At 40.1% G+C, this 23,874-nt stretch overlaps 1 protein-coding gene across 6 annotated transcripts in view; it reads right to left on the minus strand.

Annotated features, from left to right (window-relative positions):
- Positions 1-455: 455 nt before the first annotated feature.
- The window catches only part of HIVEP2 (HIVEP zinc finger 2), a 194,220-nt gene continuing 170,801 nt past the window's right edge, over positions 456-23,874 (minus strand). For all 6 annotated transcript variants that reach the window (XM_072825934.1, XM_072825928.1, XM_072825905.1 and 3 more), the window contains 6 exons: positions 18,082-23,618; positions 16,842-16,996; positions 13,227-13,402; positions 10,112-10,213; positions 8,441-9,336; positions 456-2,932 (listed from right to left, as the gene is read on the minus strand). In XM_072825934.1, the coding sequence (XP_072682035.1) occupies positions 2,108-2,932; positions 8,441-9,336; positions 10,112-10,213; positions 13,227-13,402; positions 16,842-16,996; positions 18,082-23,235 (7,308 nt within the window). In that variant the 5' untranslated portion in view covers positions 23,236-23,618 and the 3' untranslated portion in view covers positions 456-2,107. The remainder of the gene's footprint in view (positions 2,933-8,440; positions 9,337-10,111; positions 10,214-13,226; positions 13,403-16,841; positions 16,997-18,081; positions 23,619-23,874) is intronic.

Here is a 23,874-nt window from a genome sequence, read left to right on the forward strand (position 1 = left end):
TTCTACTCTTTTGTACTAAAGAATTGTGATTTGTGGTTATATTTATTTCAGTTGGTTTTTTGCCTTCAGTCACCTCAGCAAAAATAAAGAGATTTCCCCAGTGGAATTTCAGATATGTATGCATACTGAGAGGGAGTCAGAAGAGGAAATGATCATTTGATTTATTCATGACTCTTTGCAAATGCAATGTATTCTTCCCAAGCCCACGCTTAGGATCCGGTGACTCCATTTCTAGAGCTCACACGGTGGTGACCACTATCTGTCCCAATTGAATGACATATGGAAGCCAGTGACTGTCTTCTCACTTGTTAAAAGCATTCATGCTCAGCTTACCTCGGAATGGGCAAAGCCTAGCAATTAAAAGCACAGATGGTATGTTGGTGGCATCAAAATTTCTTTAGAAACAAAATTGAAAAATTAAAATGTAAAACAACACATTAAAAACTAGACACCTCAAGCATGTAATTGTATATTTATTTCTCTTTTTAAAGAACACTCCTTAATGTAATTCAATATACAAACTTGGTTTCACAGAATTATAATCCACTATATAGCACAAAGATAACCCAGATTTTGTGTGTGTGTGTGTGTGTGCATGCACACACATGTGCGTGTGTGCACACGTGTTGTTGTACCCCCTCCCTTCCTTCCATTCTTCCGGACCTACAAACGAAGGCTCTGCCTACCTTCCACACTAACCAAAGCCCATTCTGAACGTTGTGTACAAAAGACATCATCCTCCCACAAATTCTTTTCCCTGGAAAGCTTCTTTTTCCTGTCCCCCCTGAGATAACCAGGAGCCTGACACTCTTCCCCTCTTCAAGAGGGTGAAGTGGCTTCCCCTAAAGCTGATGCCAACCCTGTTACCATGTGGACTGGCTGAAAGGTCTCCACGCCCCTTCCCTGCGTCCACTCCTAACCCTCAGAGTCCAAGCACGTCCCCTCCGTCGCAGCCTTAGTTCCGGTCACCATCTTGTGCAGCAAGAACCAAGGAGATCTGTAAGCCCAGGTCTTCTCCACGGGCAGCGCACAGCACTGCCTGCCAAGCCACCGGGCCGGCCGATAACCAAGCTCTACACAGTCCCATGTGCTTTGTCACTTTAATTTTTAAAGACACCCTAGCATAGGTCTGTGGCAACCTAGTGTCCAACTGAGTTACATAAAATTGTACCAGTGATGCACTTGTACATATTTACATGGGGCGGAATGTTTTCCCATATTTTTAGATGAGTATATAGATCAACATGTTCACATAAGACCAAATACTTTTAATATTATTTATAACTGATTTATAAAGCTTTGAAAAAACTCACAATAGCACATTGTTTACTTTAATGCTTTACGGTACTATAAGTTTAAAATCACAATCAGCACTTAAGTTATAGTCAATCCAGCAAACAAGAGACAAAAAAATTTACAAGAGTTAAGAACTGACTGATACATCCTTTATCTTTTTTTTTTTAACTAATGCATAAGTGCAGAATAAGATACTCTAGTTTAAATATCTTGTTTACAATATACATTTTTGTTCTAGTTACGCAACAGTAAATCCCATGCTTCACATAGAAAAGCAATCCACAACATTAAGAAAAAATGTACAATTTATGAAACAAAGTAAATAAATATTAGTATTACAGAATCAGAGCTGTACATAAAAGCTGTTCAGTTTTAATCATATAAAAATATGTTTTAGTGCAACCTCACATATATATTGATGCTGTTTTGCTTTACATCATTTAGATCCAAGTGTCCAAAAAAGGAAAGAAATTACATTTATTACAAAGCAGATACACAAATTCTAAAATATGTACAAATTACTGCTAAAAAATGCTTATAAGAATATAAGCAAAGTAAAGAAAAGGCACAAACATCTGTACAATTTTAAAAGTACCAGACCCAATAGGTTAATTTCAAATTTTGTTTTGGTCAGGCTCATGATGACTTGTTAATTTACCTAATTCTTTTGATATAACAAAAGTATATATAATAGCAAACTACTGTAACTTAGGACAGGCATGCTATAAACTTGATTACCTCTATTTCTAGAAAAACAAAAACAAAAACAAAATGGGAAAATGTGGAAATGAAAGTCTCCATGCATCTTAGATCAAGGTAGTTGACTCTTCTCTGATGAAGGCTCATTGCCTCCCTCTGTGCTTGAAGGTAACTCTTTGCTGCTGTGAAAGCCAGACTGTTTATCATCCACACGACTCTTGCTGTAAAACGTCGAGTGAGCTAATGCAGTCTGTGATGTACCAAAATTGTCCTTTTCACCATCATGCAAGTCAGGGTGGGTGGCTGAGGTACAGGGCTGACCTGGCTCAGGTCCACTAAAGTGTCTAATGCTAACGTGTGCACTTTCCAAGGGTTTCTGGTGGGGGTCCTGTGCCCGCACTGGCTGATCGGCCCCAAGCAGAGCGGCGTCTTCTGTGGCAATCCGGAGAGAGGCAATGGCTTTCGTACAAGTCTGTATATTTTCCTCCTGTTCCCTCTCTGTTGCATTTAGGCTGTCTTCTGAAGTGCTCTGTTTCATCAATAGCCTAGGGGAGGAGGGCGAGCTAGGTGGACCAGATGACTGCAAAACGTGAGGCGATCGCTTCTCATGCTGCTTTGAAAGGACATAGGGATCCTTAGGGAAGAATTCCCCAGAAGCTCCCTTCTTCTCCTCAGAGCCCTCCATCGGCAGAGGCAATGTGGGTGGAGGATGTAAACCGGAAAGGGCCGGCGGCATGGAGTGAACCATTTGGATCCCACCAACTGGCACCATGGGGATAGGAGCTCTCACTTGCTGCTGAGAGTGGAGTGGAAGATGACTGAAGACATAGTCATTAGGACCCTCAGGGAAAAGGCTGGAGCCTGGATGTTCATAAGCACCTTCTTGGTCTCCATAGAGACTGAAGTAAGGAACCTGAGGTAATCCTCTTCTTAAATTCTGCATGGGGAAGCAGAGACCACAACGTTTAGCACCCAGTCCTCCTCATGCTAGGTCAAATAGGCTAAGCTATTTCAGTCACTTGGTCAATCACTCACTCAATCATTCAAAACACTTTAAAACTACTTCATCCCTTTACTGATTTTTCACTTTATGACACAAGAGATTTCTCAGTCGTCTTTTAGAATCCTTGAATGAAGCTGTCGGTCTATGAAAAGTGACTTTTGTTTTGAAACAGCAATGTGATAAATCATTCAGTGCATGAGACACATTTCAGTTCTGTTTCTTTTTTTTTTTTTTTCAGAAAAGAAAATGAAAATAATGGATAATTACCAGAAAAAGTTTGCTGAGCAAAAAAACACTAATAGTAGGTTTTTAAATCAAAAAAAGTAAAAAAGGTTGCCATCTGTTTACATACTGGGAAGATTTTTAATATTTTTCTTAAGTGTTGATGAGTATAGCTGGAGTGACAAGCCTGAAAATTGGCTTTTTTTTTTTTTTAAGTTTTCTGCAGAACAGATGACAAAATGGTGGTGATAGACAAACTGGTTAGTCCAATGTGCAAGACATTGGTTTAAAGGAATAAATTCCCACCAAGAGGCACACCGGGTGGAAGACTAGCTGCTTTATCAAATGATAAATCATTAGGCCAGTTTTTGTAAGGCAACTATCCATCAAAGTAGTTAACATTAACTATGTCAAACAGCTTCAAATTATATTCAACTACACAGCTGGGACCTCAAGATTATTACATTTTACCATCGTCTGTTTATATTATTATGTTCATTTAAATCCCATCTTGGCAATTAATGAGTTAGAACATTTAAAATTAAGAGCCAGAAATCCAGATTTCATGGATCCACTCCTGAAAGAGAACTTACTTTCTATCGTCGTTTCTGTAGCAAAACACAACTTAGACTACGAGATTATCAGGCTTGAATGAGATGATCAGGTTTCAATTCCTGAGATTTATTCTTTTACTGGGCTGTCATTTAAAAGGTACTCAGTTTATTTTTATTTTTTGAGAACTTAAAATCAGATAGGTGTAAACCTGTCAAGAATGGTAGTAATCCAGGAGAGAGAAAAAAAAAAGTTCTAATTCATTTCAAGGATGTTTCAGTTCTAAAGCTCAAGGTATGCTCTATACCATTAATGATTCATTCAGTTCTTTTTAGACTGTGAGACAGCCTGAGGATGATAAATTATGTATTAGATCTGTTACTCTGTGCCATGCTTAGCTCTTACCCTCTTTTGGGCTATACCTTATTCGAGCTAGAAACAAATGACTTATCCTGGAAGGGCAGGAAGTAATGAAATCCTATAATCATGAGTTAGGGAAGGTGAGAATTTGATAGTATGAGAGTCATTTAAATGCTACTACAACAAATCCCTCTTGTCTTTGCTCCAATCTGGAAAAAGGCATGTTTCCTACAGCAACCACCAGTTAAGGTGCAAGAACTATGATGATGATGATAATATTAATATTAATATTAATAAGATAATAATAATCTTTGAAGATAATTAAATGAATCCTCTTTTAATTATAATGGTCAAAAATTAAAAGTTTAACATAAAATGTAACCTGGTTATGTTTCCATTTTGCTCTTGGTTGCTATTCTATGACATCCACTGCTTACACCTAATCAGAATGGGGCTCTGTGAGGGCCAAAGAGAGCCCTGACTCAAGGCTAACAAGAGGAGTGATGAATGAAGTGTCCTCTAACACTAAGATATATTCAAAATGTTCAAAATCCAATAGAATTTTATTTGTGTTAGGAATGAAAGTGTCAGGGCAGCTGGGTGGCTCAGTCAGTTAAGCGTCTGCCTTCAGCTCAGTTCATGATCCCAGGGTCCTGAGATCAAGTCCTGAATCCATCAGGCTCTCTGCTCAGTGGGGAATCTACTTCTTCCTCTTCCTCTACCTCTCCCTCTCTCTCTCTCTTGCTTTCCCTCCCCCTGCTCATGCTCTTTGTCCTTCTCCTCAAATACAGAAAGAAAGAAAAAGAAAATGTCATTTTCAGACCTTTTCTGATCAACAATTAAATGATTACAGTCACAGAAGTAAGGGTGCCAGTAGAACTTTTACCATGTAAGCACTTCCCCTGCTCCAAATGCTACCAGGCCTTTCCACACATCCTCTTCTCCTGCATTCATCTCTTCTTCACCTTCCCAAGAAACTCTCAATAAGATTTTTCTACCTTGGTTTTTACCCCATTTGCAATCCTATTTAGTTTTGTAATTTGAGGCTTATCATTATAATATCATTGTAAGTCCTGGTAAGAAACACCTTGATACGGAAATATGAATAATGAACCCATGTGGGTTGTATTATGTGTATGTATGTATGTGTGTGCATATATATCCCATGTACCAGGTTTAATATCCCACTCATCTTTTCAACATTGTCAGTAGGTGCTCTGGAAACAAATACAAAGAAGGAGGCAGGAGTTCAAGGAGTTCATTGTGGGGCAAGGGAAGCAGGGAACCTGATGAAGATAAGCAGGAGAGGAGGCAGGTGCTCAGCTGGGACTGATCCAGGCTCAGCCACTGGCTGGGGGCTGTAGGGGAGAGTATGTAGCCTTGGATGGAAAACTGAGACCTATCATGATGGCACTAACAGCAGGAGGCTGTCAGTTTACAGCATTCCTCACAGCGGAATGGCAAATTCTTCCAAAGACAGAAATCTGCTTGGCCCACCTCCTTAGCTGCCACAAGCAGATTAAGAAACTGTGGCCGAGAAGTTAAATGACTTGTTTAAGATCACACAGATAGCAAGTGATAGAACTGAATGTCGACAATGCTCTTCTGCACTACATAGTGGAAACCAGAACATGTTTTTGTCTCCTTTGCTAATTTATGTACCAAAACATTAAAAATGGAATAGGAAATTAGTTTGTTTAAAAAAGTTGGGGCCAGAAATCATAAGACTTTTTCATCATCATCCTTGAGCTGTACATGTTAGACCTTCAAAAAATATTTACTGATGAGCAAAAAATCTTTCCTTCCTTCTTTTCTTCTTTCTTTCTTTCTTTCTTTCTTTCTTTCTTTCTTTCTTTCTTTCTTTCTTTCTTTCTTTCTTCTTTCTTTTCCTTCCTTCCTTCCTTCCTTCCTTCCTTCCTTCCTTCCTTCCTTCCTTCCTTCCTTCCATTTCTTTCATCTACAATTATCTATCTATATTAAAATTAACCAGAAGGCAGTAGGGCAGGAACAGCAAGGTAGTAGGATCCTGGTGGTTGAGTATCATCTCCTCCAAACCTGTTCCCTGGGTACTACACCACTCCAGACTGAACCAGAGGATGAGTGTTGTCATGCTAGGCTAGAAGATCCTTTCATGCTACAGTCACTGACCTGTGAGCTCCTAGCCTATGTTAAGCAACAAGAGAAGGTATTGCTAAAAGAATTTTTATCAAAAAGGTTTATTTTTAGGGTTATTCTAATTTAATATTTTCATACATTATTCAGAGAGGGTGCAGCACTCAGCCAATATAGAGATCAGGAGAAATAATCCTCATAGTGTCATCACTTCTGTTTAATCTTGGCAACAAAAATTTTCTTCATACATCACAGAAAGATAAACTCCTCCTTTGCCCCTCAAAAAGGATGTGATAAAACATTAAATGGCAAGTGTTTTGGAACAAGTGCCCCTTCTTCAGGGAGCATTCCCAGATCTCTTCCCTCTTATCACATGGAGAATGCAGGAGGCTGTAAATTCTCTGAAGATAATTAAACTGGGTAATAGACCAATGGCTCTACAGTTGGCCTTCATAAATGGTAAAGTTTAATAATCGTATTAAGTATCCAGGTAAATTGGTATAAAAAAATACAACTGGTTGCAAACTCAGTGACTAGTAAAACCAATCTCCTTTCTGGTCACATATCCAAAATTAGATGAACTTCCTTAGTCTGCACCTTTGATTCCTATGCCTGAGTTGACTGCGAGTTGCTATTAGTTGCTTTAATAACAATAGTGTTATGGCACTAAAGGCTTACATTTTCACGACTACAATTGACCAAAGATATCCCACGTCTCACAAATACCCCAATCTGAGCCCACCTGGCCAAGGCCACACATGCTCTGCCAGCATCACTGGTCTATACTGGAGAAAGCATTTTTTTCTTCAGATATGGTATCCTGCCATCAGAGGGATTTGCGTATCTACAACTCTCTACTTAGGCCGTGGTGGCATAAACTCCAGAAGACCCCTCTTTTCTACTTAACACCACCAAGACACAAAAACTTGTGTAAATATACCTCTTTTTTTCCTAGCTGGTTAATTCATTATCTTGGCAAATAAATCATGTCCTGTTTGTATGCGTGTTTCTGCAGTAATTGTACCATAAAGACTAAGCTGGTACCACTTGTGAAAAGATGATGTTGGGGATCAGGGAGGGAATTGCAGCAGGGAGCTTTCCTGAGTTTACATATGATAACCTAAGCTCACAACTCAAGGTTGTTACAAGGCAACAAAGATGAGGGAGCCTGGCCACTGGGACAGTGATAAGACAGAGCTAGAAGTTGGTAGTGACTTTGGCTGGAAGGATGGTGTGGAGCCACACAACAGAAACCCAGAACAAAGGAAGAACAGCAAGAAATGGAGACTAGGAAACAAAAATACATGTAAAGCAAAGAAACTCAAAAGGTGTCATTCATCTGTCTATGCTAAGTGTCTGTTTTATTCATTTAAAAAAAAAATCCTATACAAACTGAAAGAAACATCAAGGTCAGCCATACCATGGAATGAGGCAGGGCAGATGCTTTTTTATAGATTTGCATTAAACCTACTGCCTAAACTTAATCCATGATTGTTACTGTTGTTATCTAAGTTTATCATGAGGGCATACCATAGAAATCTCAGAAACTCTCTCCCTTAGTTCTCCCAACTTTGTGCCCACCATCTCACTGAGCCAGTGCCCTCTCACTGAGCAGGAGGTGGTAGTAATGACAAGAAAAGCAGATAGGTTCATGCCTTTGACTCACAACATATCCAGGGGGTCACTCTCTCCTATCCTAGTCACTCACTGGTTTCACACATCCACTCACTGTGGACAAGGTAAAGAGTTTATTTTTTAAAATGTATTGAAAGTCAATGCTAATGCCTGATCCTTACTTGACAAAGTTCTACACCTGACACCACAAAGGCCCTAAGAGTGTCTGTCTATGCCGTCATGTCATTCCAAAGACTTCACCTTTCCTGCTCATGTAAAGGTTTCAGCTCATGCCCATAATTAGTTAAGCTTAGAAAGCATTTAGAAAAGCCTCACCTGTTCCCAGCTGGAAATGCACCACTGCTCTGATGCAATACTACACTTGGGGTAATGCCACAGCTATGTTACTAACAACAGCATGAGAGAAAATGTCTTCCTGCTATTTTCAGTAACCACGTTCCCTGCTTCCCGTGAGAGATACCCACGTTATAATAAATATCACACTAGTGTGTTAGTGTGTTATCAAGAGGTTCCAATAAGCTTTGGATTATAAATTATAAAGGGAAAGCTAATCATACTTACAGGAGGCCCCAATACAATTGGTTCTGCTTGCAAATACTGCCCCATGGACAATGGTGGGTTATGGTATAAAGCCCTTCTGGGAGATGGCGCTCTTATGGTGGTCATGTATCTTCTCTCTCTTCTGGGAGAGAGGTCTCTTCTTGCCGTGATGTCTTTCCCAGGTGACACTGGCCTCCTTGGAGACAGATGCCTTCTCGGTGAAACATCTCTCTGTGACATCTCTCTTCTCAATGCAGCTTCCTTTCTTGGTGAGAGATGTCTCATGGGTGACAGATCTCTCCTAGGTGATAAATGTCTTCTGGGTGATAAATCTCCTTTGGGTATCAGATACCTCTTTGGTGAATTATCTCGGCGGGGTGAAGAGTCATATCCCGGTGAGGAATGGTGGCTCGAGGGGGAGAAGTCCCTCGGTGAGGAGCTGGGCTCTGAAGACAGCATGTACTCTTCATCCGCACAACTCGGTATGTCTAACCTGTCTTTGTCCGGCTCTGAGTCTGTACTCTTGCTCTGGAATAACCTCTGGTATTCTGTCATCTGAGTATCTTCACATGAGTCACTGGGCGTCATCAGCTGAGTAACCTGAATACTTGGCAAAGTAACCAAATAGCTGATCAATGAAGAATGCCCCAGGGAGCTATCTGAAGGAACCCCATGGGGCACGGCGCCAACATTCACAGGCAAGGACGAGAATCTAGGCGGCTGAGGACTGGTGCTTCTCGATCTTGTTTTTGGTGTCAAATCGCCCTGATCATCAAAGTCATCATCATCTTCATCATCTTCATCATTATCATCTCCATCCTCACCATCAGATTCTTCAGCATCTGAGAACTGATGATCAGTTGAAATGCTGGACATGCTATGCTTCTCAGCTGCTTTGTGCAAATCTTCCATCGTTTCTGAAACATTGAACAGAAAGTGAAGATCAAGGTCTAAATGTCAAGGTGAGGAACTAATTTGGACCCCATCTCTTTCTAAAAGCTTTCTTCCAACCCTGCAGCCCCTAGAGATAGTTCTATCTCTGAACCCCTATAACACTCATTGGGCACTTATCTGGAAGACCTTACACTGGTTATTATCCTTTTATGACTGATCTGATTCATCTCAACCCAACAAAAGGATTCTAATGTGGAATCTTAAATCTCAGATGTCACCTGGCCCATAGAAAAGCCTCAAGAAATGGGTGTGGATAATGCTGTTAATAATGAGGCTAGAAGAAAAAGAAAGCAACGATCTATCTCTATAGGTATAAACTTACGTGTAAGTGATATATCTCAGGAAGTCTGACTGGCCCTCAGGTTTTCTATTAGGTTAATGATGGATTTTTTCCCTCTTAATAGGAATAATAATGCATTAAATTGTTTTTCAAATTTCCCCAGAAGTTTCATAAAATCTAAATCTCTGTCACAACACAAGCATAATTAGATTTCCTTTATGGTTAAATAGGAGTATTTCATAGTGAGGTCTTTTTTTCCCCCTTTAGTCAGAACTGAAATGCATTTATTTCTTCTCAGGTTATAAGCAATTCAACATGTCAGATTTATTTTATATATTTCATATTAAATAAAACTAAATGTGATCAGTTTTTTAAAATATCAAAACTTGTTTTACCACCCCAGCCATGAAGCTCCAGTGTGAAGAACGAACAGGTCAGTCAACTAAATTTTGAAATACCTGCTTCTTCAGTTTCTGTATCATCCACTGATGTCATTGAAACTCCCAACTCCAAGCATTTCTTCATGTGTGCTTTAGATTTCATATGCTTTGTTAGGTTTCCTAGAAAACACAGGCAAAAAGAGAAATTAATTGTTTACAAAAATGTGATGATTGCTCCAAAATTAGAAATGAACTAACATGAGATAACACAGATTTGTTTATACCCACTACCCTTTGCTTTGAACTTAAGAGGAACAATCTGGTTCCTGAATATACAGCCACTCAGAATTCTGACAAAATCAAGTTTCCTTATTCTAGAAGACTTGGAGAATAGGGTCATATGCAAACTTATGGGAAAGTCAACCTTGTAAAATAAATTCAAAGAACCATAAAAATAGTTGGCTAACTACTTAAAGGGAGCATTATTCTCAGTGTTTAGCATCTATCTGTCTGGTATATATTAGCAAAGTTTATTACAGCAGTTTCTAAAGTTCTTCAATATTCCCTATTTATCTTGAAATTCCCATCATTCTAAGAGAAAGATTTTCTGTCACACATGTATTATGATGATGATGATGATGATATATATAGAATTCTATCTATACATACATTTGTGTGTGTTTATATAGAATTATATGTTGTTATATAGGATGTGAAAGATTATGAAGACACTTATCCAATCACCTTTGACCTAGGATCTATGAAATTATATATATATATTAATATTTTATTATATATTTATCTATATATCATTCCATGTCATATATATAGCTTACTAAAAGACATTCAGGAACTAATTTAGTTGTAAGGGCCATATTATTATCTGTGTCCTTTGATGATGCTGTAGCGATGTACCAGCAAACACTTTATTTTTTAAGAGTAGGCTCACTGAATGTAGATGGACACTCTTAGCCTGATAAAATAGTTTGTTCCTTTGTAGGAGTGTTTAGCTCACCATTAATGTGATATATGAGCTACTGTTGTTTATTATTTTACTTATGTTATTTTATTTACTTGGTATTTTACTTAACTGATCTTAAATCTATGAATTTTATGTGCTATTTTGGTAATTCCAAGCATAAAAATATTTCCAGGTCCTTACTACTCTTATTTATATAAAAATGTTTTAAAGACCTCAAAAATTTTTATAGCCAGATCATTAAGAATTCCTAAATCTGTAAATTAATGAATACATCTGTATATTAATGGAAGTTACCTGCTTCTGCAAGGGAGAAAGTAACCTGTGTATATGGGTGGGTGTAAAAGTTAGGTGTCAAGATACTTTATTTAGATCTTGATATGTTTCTCCTCCTCTATCTTTCTCTCTTTTCTTCTCCATTTCAATAGGCAGTCAGGCTTTGGGCTCTCATCTTCAGCATAGGTTTGTAGTTAGAAATCTGGCACTGAAACAACTCTACCCTGGCTGTGGTTGACTGAAGTGCTGAGCTTCTGCAGGGATTCCAGCAAGGAGGGGGAAGTGGCTGGCAGGGGGTGGGTGCCTGGAGTGGCACCAGTGTTCAGAAGGTGCTGGTCCTACAAGGACACTCAGGATCTGCACTCAGAGGACATGGGTTGGGACAACAGTCACTTCAACTGGAAAAATGGAGGGGTTTCCTGGGATATTTTGCTCATCTTAAGATCCTGAGACATTTGGACATTCCTGAAGGGTGACAAGGAAACTCCAATAATGACCAAGAATAAATTATTTCCTACTGAAACTCCATGACAATGATTCAGAGCCAAATTTAATGTGATTTTTTAAGACTATAGAAACTAGCTCTTTATTTTTTATTATTATATTTATTTGACTTTAAAAATGCCTAGAAATATGACATTTCTTCACCCAGTGTTTCAATCAGCTATACCTTCAGCAGACTCCTATGCCCTGGGAAGATCTATCAGCTGTACTGACTGGCAGATTTGCAGCCTATAAAACCAAAATTTAGACTTTATGTCCTAGGGAGTCTCTTGGTGAAGTTCTAAATAAAAGGCTTCACTGTGCAAAGGTGGATGGTATTTAAAGGACCTTATGTTTATCTCTTTTGAAGTGCAAATGAACACTCCCTTTATGTGGCTTCAAAGGAAGCATCTTTGTAATATAGATACCTTTTTTATACAGAAGAAACAGATATACTGAGAGTCTACACATTTATACCTCTGACAAACCAATAAGACAATTTAGGATTTGGGTTATAGGAGAAAATAAAAACCCGTTTCTCTACCAAAGATTATCTTATTTGATACGTATTTTTCTTGACAAGTAGTGGAGCAGAATAATTAGCAGGCAAGTTTAAAGTTAAAACATAGGAAATCATATGAGGTTAGTGAGGGGGGCAAAAACCATTAGATCTAAAGTACTTCTACAGCAAGGAGTAAACATACTTCTACAAAAGTCCAACCACCTCTAATTCACTACTGTATGTAATCTGAGAGTGCTGGGCTTATGAACATTTCCATTGTTTTATAAAATGATGGAAATATCAAAGCAACCTTCCTGTATAAAATATTTTTATATAAATCTACCTGTAAAAAACAGATTTTTTTTTAGGGTAGAATATAATTTTAAGGCAGGTCCTAGTTTTATGAGATTCACAGTTGTGGCCTAAGAGTAAGAAATTGTCTCTGTGCTGATAAATACACAGAACACAAGCTATCAAATTTCTATGTATAATTAATGCAACTGTGGATGGAGGGGCCCACCTGGGAGTCTGTGGGTCTCTACATTATTTATAATCTTGAAACTGACCATGGGCACATGTTTTCTTCCCAGCTGCTGCCTTGCTTTTCTAATGCCACCGCATGGATTGTCTCCCGGTGGTATTTCAATACTGGTACAAAGATTATCTAGACCACACAACACTTCCAACATGCAGTAATAGCAATAGCAATCCAGACAATTCTTAGCCACTTCCTTCGGAAACAACCAGCCTGGCCCCAAGTCTATAGCTCTTACTTAAGTCATAAAAGGAGACTCGCTGTCTCATGTACATCCTTTGATTACTTACATAAGGGAAAAATATATTTCATAAACAAAACCATCTTACAGTCAATGCAAGTTAGTTATAAAATGGTATTCTGAATCCAACATAGCCATAAACAAAGTATCTTTCATCTAAAGAGATGAGAATTGTACCTTTAGTTTTGAAGGCAAAGTTACATAACTTGCATACGTAAGGCCTGACATCAGTGTGAGTGCGGATATGCTTTTTGAGCATGCTTGGCTTCTTACAGCGAATCCCACATTCTTCACAAATGTACTTTCCACGTCCACGTCCTCTGACATATACATAATCTTCATTTGACTTATACCTGTTTAGAAAAAGGGAATTCAGTGTGTTTTCAAATACTCTAGTGTTTTATATGTCAAACCAGAAGCTAATCTTTGGAGTGGTAATTTTTTTTTTTGAGTGACAAAATTTGTATGAGGTTCTTTGACAAATAGTTATCAACTTTACTTCTATGAAGCCTATGAAGTTTATGCAATAAATGCCTGAAAGAATTAGATAATTGATTTGGCATTGAAAGCAAAATGTAATTTTTCTACATAGTGTTCAAAATGGAATTGGGTCCCTCTATTGAGTGTAGATACATGGACTTGGGATAGAGTTGTTCAAATGGACTTCTATAAATCTCAGAGAGTTGCAGTGTTGTGCCTTACTACTTTTGGATTCTAGTACAGCCTCCACACAAGAACTATCCAGAAAGTTAAACCAACATATTCAAATCATCATATATCATTTGTTAACATTACATCGTCTAAGATGTGCATGCAGAACACACACGCTTCCCTCTAAATTTGCTAAAATAAGTATAACTGATAATAGAATTCCTCATTGCAAGCTTTTACTCTATTTTTACAATCCTGGCATGAGAGTGCCTCTGAAATTTCTAGCTTACACAGGCTGAGCTGAGCTCACCAACTGTTGTCTACAGATTTGATCCGCTCTTCCCAAGGACCCTGAATTTGTACTAAAGTGGAGTCTAAATTTCAAGTAGCTTCTGGTAAGTACTGTTACATAATAAAAACTGGAGGTTCTATTTTTCAATCAAATTTGCATTTGTTTCCAGAAGAACTTAATAGGTTTGTCTGAGGTCATCTAGTTTAATCAAATCAGTTCACCAAATCTTAGGTATTCATTGTAATAATCTATAAAACAAAGTGCTCAACATCATATTTTGTTTAGACTACAATGAAACATGATCAATCATAGAGTACAGTAGCATTCTATTGAATAATTCAATGAATATCATTATCTTTTAAATCAAAGCTAGGCTAAAATTATGGGTCTGATGTCATTCTTGGGAAGATATTCCTCTCAAGGGACTCTTTTTGTAACTTCAGAACATAAACTGACATATAAAATGCCCTAATTCCCCTTGGATTTACTTTAAAGGCACTAGATTTACAGATTTTTTTTGTTTGTTTTGGTTTGGTTTTTTAATTTCTTTCACAATCTAAGAGTACTGCACACTTCTCCATTTTGTCCTAGCTAATCTGTCATCAGGAATAAAAGTTCAACTTTATTCCTCCAATTTACTGAAGGATTTTTAAGAGAGAAAATCCATCCACATATTTAAATACTACCTCTATTACGGATGCTATGCAATCTTAACATTATTTACTTTTTGATCAGTACCAAAAACTCCAGGTAGGAATTAAGTAGTATCAAAAATACAAATAGTTTTGTGTGTTTTTTTTTTCATCCTTTAAGTCTTTCTCCTTCCACAAAGAATTTTCAACTTCAACTTGTTCTTCGAAACTTTCTTGAACTTCATGCTTTATTTCACCCTGTCTTTTGTAACAAAGTGGAAAAGAATCTCAAGATGCAAATTTTCTTTCACCTTTTAATTTCACTATTCTCTGCCCCTCAATAGATAAAGTTACCAAAGAAATATAGAATAAAACAAATGATTTAATAGAAAGCTAGTTTTCTTCACCTTAAAGTTAGTGTAGTGATGGGAAATGCATTTTGTCTTCAAGTGATATAACTTTATTTTTAATGCCTTACCTGATTAACTTGAAAACAGTAAAATTCAGTACCGAATAAAACTGCATATTAGAAAAGTCTGTACATATAAAATATTTACCATTCAACAGGTCTACAGACCCATGAATCTACTTAATACAAGAATGAATGGCTTTTGAAAAAAGCCAAAAGATACATTCAATTAAATTACTAAATCTAGGAGTTAGATAATATAAAGAACACATCCACTTAAAAATGTGATCAGTAAAAGTTCTTTTTAAAGCTATCACTTTGTCATCACCAAAATAAGAGGTGGTGATACCACATTGCTTGGAATGAACACTTGGTAACCAACAGGCAGAAGTTGTATCACAGATTAAGAAATGATTGGGATGTAGCCCATACAATGGGGCAATGAAAGGAGGAAGAAATGATATATGGGGACAGTCCTTGTGAATCATCAAAACAGCAATAAAATGTTCACATACGCTTTTCACTTGTGTCCTTCGTTAGTGGAGGTGGGCTCCCCAAAGCACATGTAATGGGAAGGTCTCTGCTAATCTAGTACAAGTGCAGCTATGAAGACTGCTGAATATAAGGGTGTTGATTCAGTCACAGGGACCTCTCAGTCTCTGAGGAAAGATAAAATCTATATTTCTCTCGTTTGTGTTAAAAGATGAGGGATGTCAAAAAAAATATCAAGACAAGCTTCAAGAATCCATACAACTGTGGTTTCAGTGGTGAAAATACTAGACATTCAAAGGGGTCAATACTAAGGGGGAAACAACTTTAATAATTCATCTTCAAACTGGTAAATCAACGTGGGAAATAGATATTTCAAATTCGTAAACATTTGACATTTTATAATCAAATAGATAGCATTACTCTGTCTTTCAAATATAACTGGAATAAATTCATGCTCATGGAAACATGTTAATTAAAGGTCTACTGTAGAGATAGGGCTGGCTAATCAAATGTGATTAACATGCTTTAACGTTTTAAAATTTTAATAGCATAAGTTGGAGCTTTTTCTCCCATGTGACCGACTGTATTGAAAATACGTTTCTACTGAAATCTAAAACTAGCTGTTGCACATATATGTAATTTTTTTTTTTACTGTACAGATATCAAAGTCAATGGATCTTATCACTTGTGTTTATACAACTCAGGATTCAACATTTAAAAAGAAATTCCCAACAGAGAGACTGCCACAAACCAGAAAGAGATTAGGAAAATATGACAACTAAATGCATGGTACCCTGGCTTGGATCCTGGAACAGAAACAGGACATCAATGGAACTGATGAATTCCTCTCAGTCTGGAGTTTAGGTAATATAAAAGCAATAAAATGAACCATCAAATTAACTAGTTCCTAGGATTATACATGAGTGTGCATGATTGCATTTTTGTAAGCACAGAATAAAAATATGTCCATTAATATTAAATATTTTTAAGATGTCCATAAAAATATTAAGAAATGATTAAGCTTAGATGGCATCAAGAGTTCACCAATTTAGTCTATTTCATAGTGCATGAGACATGTGAAAATTTAAAGCAGAAGCCCAAACTATATTTGACAGGGACATTTTCAGTGAAAGTAAGTCATTGAAAGCAAGGGCATAAACTCATTATCTATTACCAGACTTCAGAAATGTGAGCTGAGAAGGAATTCACCTTATACTTCCAACCAGAGTAGATACTATTCTTTCCATCTGTACATTCGTGATTGCTTGCTCTGATCTAGGACTGAATATTTCACACATGCACGTATGTTTCCTTACCCTCCTTCAAAGATTTTAATTCGGATTGGCTCTGTTTGTTTGGATCCAATATCTTTATCTCCATGAATATCTCCTTTCCCTCTTTCTTTTAAGATATTTCCAACTAGTTTCCTCTCTAGTTTGCTGCCAAATAAAAAGGATGCATCAGGTTTCATCTGTAGAACAAAAGAGAGAATCATTTCATATGATTTCTCTAAGACATAGACATAGGAGAAGCCCACACATTCTGCTCTTCTCTGATCTCTGAAAATTAGCCTAAATTCCATGCTAAAAGGCCATGGCCCAGTTACATGAAATAAGGGACACTAGAGATAAAATCAGAGAAGAATGACAGCTTTTATGGAGTCATTCGACATTTTATTAAAAAAATACTCCTCTGTTGGCACTTATTCTGTGCAACACTAATAAAAACAGAAAACATGTTCTATATTATGAAGTAGCAATGAAAACAATAACAAGGACATATTTTCAAAAATTGTTGAAGGTAAAAGTAGCAATGAAAACAATAACAAGGACATATTTTCAAAAATTGTTGAAGGTAAATGGTAAATTGTTGAAGGTAAATGGTTCTAGGATTAAGTAATATATATTTATAAATCTTCTATTTGTTTCATTACTAATTTAGCAAAAATTCCAAAGTGTCCCTGTTAGCATTTTTGTAATTTTACATATAAGGTATTAATTGTTCACGTAGGACCAAACCAAAAAATCACTTGGAAAAATGAATTTTGAGAGAGAAATAAAGAAAATGCATTTTAGTAAAAAATATTGCTAGTGGGAACATGGAAGCAAGATTGTCAGAAGGTCCACTCTGAAGTTTGCAAAGCTCAGTTATGACATCTGCACACCTCCTTCCCCATCCTTCCTCTCAGTGTCCATTCCCACATTCATGATGTTCTATGTCCTGTACCCACATTTCATAATCCCCTGAATTCCTCATATCAAAAGAAAATTTGATCTGCTAGGTCACTAACACAGGCCAGAAAGGAGAAGAACCCAAAGGAATTGAGTCCCAGTAGTAGAATTTCATGGCTCCTGGATGAAGAAGAGACTTCCCCATGACCTAGTTCATGGTCAGTGGCTTCTTCTCTTACCAGGGAAGGGAAATCAGCATTGCAGAGGGTGCCCTCAACTCTGACCTTCATTTCACTTGCATGTTTTAGACCTTACGTACTTCACTATGTACTCTGCTCAGTGAGCAAATGCACACTACAGTGCTTTTAGAAATGGTATTCATTACCTGAGCAAACTGCTTCCAAGCACTCGATGATGTAAGCTTGCCAGTTCCAGGCCTGTGCATAGCAGCCAGAGTATAAATTTCTGCAGTGATTTTTTGCTTGGACCTCAGAAGAGCCAGAGTGGTCTTGGTGTTCAATCCCGATGGGTTTGGGTTACAGGAACTAATGCACCATGAAGCATAAACCGAGGATTTGAAGGTGGCCTGTTGCACATAATTGGGTTTTGTATAATTCAAGAAGCACCAACTCACAGTAGTTGTTGTCCGCAGACTAGGGAACTGAAGAATCTGCTGGAAATCTGCCACATCCGTGAAAAGAAGAGTTGAGTTTGCCATTTTCCTGCTTGGGCCAGAAGCCATGTGCACCAGCATGCCAACAGGCAGCTTCTGGCCCTTTCCTTGCTCTTCAAGCTGACTGTCTCCTGGTGGCAACAAGTTGCTCTGTGGGCTCATGCTCATGTCAGATGCTGTCTCATCAATATCAAGTTCATCTGAGGACTCTCTGCTTTCAGAAGGCCCACTGGACTTCTGGCCTAGAGAGGGTGCCCTGGAGTTGGGCGGGAATGGCTCCCTCAAGGGCATGCTGGCAGATGGATGGTCTTGAGATGAGGAAGGGGACAGTGAGGAGAAAGAAGATGACCCTGACTGCAAGCCATCCTTTGGCTCAGAAGCACAGCCTTGTCGAACCAGCTGGGGTTTCTGTGGGCGGGACATATCCTTCTTGATGTCTGAGCTGGTTAGCTCCACGGCACTGAGTTCCTCCACAATCTGTCCATACATCTTTTCTTCTTTGACCCTTTTCTGCTGCTTTGTTTCCATGAAGAGTTCTAGGCTGCTTGCTGGAGAGAGCATACGCTTGCTACCTCCCAGGGTGGCCACACTGTCAGAGGTGGAAGGTAAACATAAGGGAATGGAGGATTCTAAGCCGAGGGGTAAGGTCTGAGGTACTTTCCAAATGGGGTATTTTTCTAAGCCTGCATGCTGCCCCAGCACCTGGGCGATGTTGAATCCTATTCCTTGCATGGTCGCATTGGTCACCAGTGTTCTCTGGGTAGTATTCTCATCAACTTTGCAGATGACAATTGCAGGACTGTTCTGCCCAAGTATCTGAGAAATGCTTGTGTACATGACGCTCCCATAGGATGGGACGTGGGTCTGGATCCTAACAGGCACCACTGTTCCAGGTAAGGACTGCAAAGGCCCAGCACTTGCTGAGGCAAAATCTTCCTGAAGAACCTGCTCGGAGGGAGTATCAGGTGACTTGGTGCTTGGGTCTGATGGAAACTTTGGAAGAATGTTCTTTGAGTGTAGCCCTGATGTTCCTGAATAACATGGGTAAGTTTGCTCTTTTGTGTGTACATAATCAGCAGGTTTCTTTCCAGTGTGCTCTGCAACATGCTCTAAGGGATAGCCAGGATGGATTTCTGCCTGGAAAGAAGGCTTGCCATAGCTCTTCTGAGGGTGCTGCACAAGGGGATGTGGGAAATGTGCCTGCCACCAGGGAGGCTGCTGAGCTGGTAAATGAACCATACAGACGGTAGGATATGGAAACTGAAACAAGGCATTCTGGATTGGAGAAAATGGAATAGTCTCTTGATGTGGAAATAAATGCGGCTGTTCAGACAAGTGCTTGCTTGCAATGTAGGATGTTGGCTGTAGCAAGGGATTTCTTAGAGACTCCTGACTGTCCATGTGCATGATCTGTTGTTGGGCCAAGTGGAGCGGTCCAGAGCTCAGCTGGGCACAAGGACCCACCACCTGTTTCCCGGGGTCCTCTGCCTGGAGAGGAGGCAGGACAGAGGTAGGGGCATGGTGCCATGTGGCCCTGAGGCCAGCGTGCAGGTGCTCCATCTGCTCCTGCTTTACACTCAGATCTGCCCCAGCCTCACCCTGGGCAATCTCTGGAGAGCCGCTGAAGGAAGCCTGCCGCACCAGAAAGCATTTCTTCCTCTCCCGTGATGGAGATGATGTGGTGGCCGAGGCCCCTGCCACGGGAGCATGGGACAGATTTCCATAATCGAATGATTTGCTCCGGATTTCTGGGACTTCGGCTGGATGAGGACAAGGCATCTGCTCGGACGAGCAGCGCCGCATCTCTTTTTGGTGGTGGTGGCCTGGAACAGACAAGGAGTATGAACCAGCAGGGACAGTCAAAAACTCGGAATGCTTCCCAAACTCATCTTGCTTAGGCGGTGCAGCAAGCTTAATGGTATCCTCTCTTTCAAAAGACATTGAAAAACTGGAGCTGTGGGACAAGTTGCTTTCCTGACTAGGGCTGCGGGAGAGACCTGTGCCTGTGGATTCAAAGCTGGATTCCCCTGAAGAGTGCTCCATATCTGCAAGCCGCAGACGCTTCTTCTTGGGTGGCAACTTCTCAGCTGGGAGCTGGGAAAGGGTCTCACTTCTCTGGGGCCACTGAAATTCTTCCACAGGCTTTTCTGGCTCTTTACCCTGGGTGTCTTTCTCCTTCTCTGGTTTATCAGGCTCCTCAGTCACTCGGATCTCAGGAACCTGAATGTTGTGCTGGCGAACTAGCCTGGGCTGTGCGTGGTAGGACTGCTGCTGAGCCGGCTGGGAAGGGGACGGCTTCCCCCCACTTTCAGCACTGTCTGCTGGTGGAGCCCACTCTGGACTCACCGGGGCTTCGGAAATCTCACTGTCACAGGTCTCAGAAGGTGAAGAGGCTTTATCCTGTATGCTAGCCACCAGCTCAGCTGACTCAGACCTTTCAAATGAATTGGGTCGGCTCAGCGAGTTTGTGTGCTGAATGACAGAAATCACATTTCCCGGAGGTTTTCTGCTCCCTAGCTCTGACATCTTGTCTGAATCAGTGGCCGAGGGTGACTCCTCAGACCCAAGAGATGGGCTTCCAGATTGGAGTTGGGGCCGACATGGGTCAAAGCGCTCAGAGTGACCATGAGAAGGGTTCTCGTGTCCAGACATGGCGAAACTACCTCTCATGCCTTCCTGCATCTGCAATTTGGGGTCATAATCTGAAGCCATGATGCCCATGGGAGTGCTCACAATGCTGCTGCAAATCATGGGGGTGTCCTCCTCATCTCCTACGCTCTTCTCTTTCCGGCGCTTTCTATTTTCACATGTAGTTCCATACATGGTTGGCATTCCCTGCAACGGCACCGAGGGATCCATAAAATATTCACCCCCGTGTTTTAAAGAGCCTAAGCAGGAAATGTCCTCCCACTTCTTGTAGGGTTTCCGGCAGACATCATAGTCATACCCCACTCGGTCCCCAGAAATCAACTTCTTTTCCTTCAAGGATAAGCTTGTGATACTCTTTGACATCCTGCCATGGTGTTCTGCCTCCATGTGCCCCTCTTGTACCGAAGGCAGCTCAAATGCAGCTTGTCTTCTTAACATGCGCTGAGGGGGTATTCCTACAGTCCCTGGATAGAACACATCATCAGAACCCGTCATCCTTTCATCAAATGAGTGACTTCCTCTTAAAGAAGGAGGAATACTTAGATTTGTTGCTGAAGAAGTTGGCATTGAGTTGCTTCTAATAAGGGGTGAAGCGTCCACAGGAGCTTCTAAGAGAATTGGGTTGCTGCCTTGGACATTTGCAGGAAAAAGCTTTCCTTCATTCCTGATTCCTTCATTCCTGATAGATGACGGAATAGCCTGGGATTGTCTGGATTCACTGTTGAATTTCGTGGATTTCAGCATGCTTGTTTGACTGGGGTCGATTTCTCCCTTGCTTGGGATCAGCTGTGAAACCGGATCTTCAAACATCTTAACATCTAACCGGGTGTTTACGTGAGGCAACGATTCCATCACGCCCTTCCTCCCCATTGTGGCACGCTCCTGGCTTGCGGTTGTAACACTGAGTGTATTTCTGGGACTAAGCCGACAGTATTTTCCAAAGATGATTTCTTCATAAGACTTTGCATTTGTGTTTGGAGGGCTTATTTGCTGCTCCGCACTTTCTGAGCGAGAAAAGTAACCAGAGTCAGTGCTTCCTTTACTGTGCGGGCTCAGGAGGTTTAGAGATGGCTCAGAATCTTGTCCTTTTTTCTCCGAGAGTCTTAGTGCAAGTTTCTGTTTAACTGTGTGAGAATCATCAGGCTTAGTATTTAGAGATGGATTTGATAGCATATCAGAGCCCAGATACTGAGAGCTTTCGTTAGGTAAAGGAATCCCACTTTTGGGGATAATCAAAATCGGCACTTTCATTGGCCCTCCCAGTGATTCTTCCAATGACCCATGATAGCCACCTCTGCTGGCAATATCCAACGGGATTGGTGGGCCAGGACTCATTTTCTCAGAAGCCTCAACAAATAAAGAGCTCTCCTCATCTGTGTCTGTGCTCTGCTCACCGTCTGAATGTATTTCTGCTTCTACATCAATAAAACCAGCCTCTAGGTCCAATTTAGATACAGCTGACTCTGTGAAAGGGACTAATCCTGCCTTAATTGCATGGGCATGTGACTTCCTGTGCTTATACAAATTGCTCTTTGTCTTGAAAGAGAAACCACAAGGTATACATGGATATGGCCGCTCACCGGTATGGGACCTGATGTGTTTTTTCAGTACACTGGGTTTGGCACACGCCCTGCTGCAGTAGGGGCAAATGTATTTGCCGGGCTTTTTGGGTTTGTGCTCTTTCTTGTGAGCATCTTCTGCCTGTTCGATACTTTTCTGAGAGTATTGGCTATAAGCGGGGTTCAGACTCGAAATCTTTTTTCTAGGGTAACCACCACTGTGGCCATGGAGAGGAAAAGAAAATAAGTCCTCAGAGGCAACAGATGGCAAAGGGCCAGGGAAAAGCCACGGAGGGCCTTCAAGGCTCTGATGTGGCTTGTTGCTGTGCATGACCCCCTGTGGCAATGAGTGCTGAGGGAAAGAGAGTGAATGTTGGCATGAATAGGGACTCGGGCGATGGGGTGGGTATTGCTTCTCCGTGACTTGCTGTGCCACATCACTAGGGGAGGCCAGTTTCCCAGAACCAAAAAGTTGTGCTGATGCTGTGTCTCCAATTTGCTCAGGATCTATTTGTGGTTGCCGCTGTCCTTCTTGACTGCCAAAAGTGGTCATCTTAATAACAGCCGATTGTTCCTGTCTCCATCTACCTGACACCTTGTCAGTTTCTCCAGACCTTGAGGTAGCTGTTTGTCCTAGAGCTGTGTCCCCAGTGTCCATTTTGTTACAAGGTCTTAAGCACTAGTTCACTTGAAAGCCAGGCAGACTCATGGAGTATCTTCAAAGCTGTGCTTTTCAAAGCTTGCTTACTTCCATGTTCCAGGGTGTCTGCAAACTTGCCGAGTGCTCCTTCTCTTTGGAACCTTCCACATCCACCCCGTGGTCTTACGGGCATCAGATGGTAATGTCCTTGGACCAGAGCTATAACACAGTTCTCTCCATTGTAGAAACGTCCATCCAAAAGCTAAGTGCAAATCTAGAAAGATTTCTTATGACATTTGAATATTTTCAACCAGCATGAAATTGGGATGAATAATCTGGGAGAAATTTTGCCCATCAACTAGAGCAAAGTTTAATTGCCAGTTTCACTGAGATAAAATGATCTATAAGAAAAAGAAATGCAAAGAGATTGTCATAACAGTTATCAAGTTAAAAGCCAAAACCAATCCCAAATAGCCAGCCTGACAATTGGAAAAACTGAAACTGATTTTTACTCTAAGGAATATTTTTTTAAAAAGATTTATTTATTTACTTGAGACAGACAGCATGAGCAGGAGGGCCAGAGGGAAAGGGAGAGAGAGAGAATCTCAAGCTGTCTCCCCACTGAGCACAGAGCCCAATGTAGGACACCATCTTGTG

Source organism: Canis lupus, chromosome 1 (genome assembly GCF_048164855.1).
Source record: "Canis lupus baileyi chromosome 1, mCanLup2.hap1, whole genome shotgun sequence".
NCBI classification, from domain to species: Eukaryota; Metazoa; Chordata; class Mammalia; order Carnivora; family Canidae; genus Canis; species Canis lupus.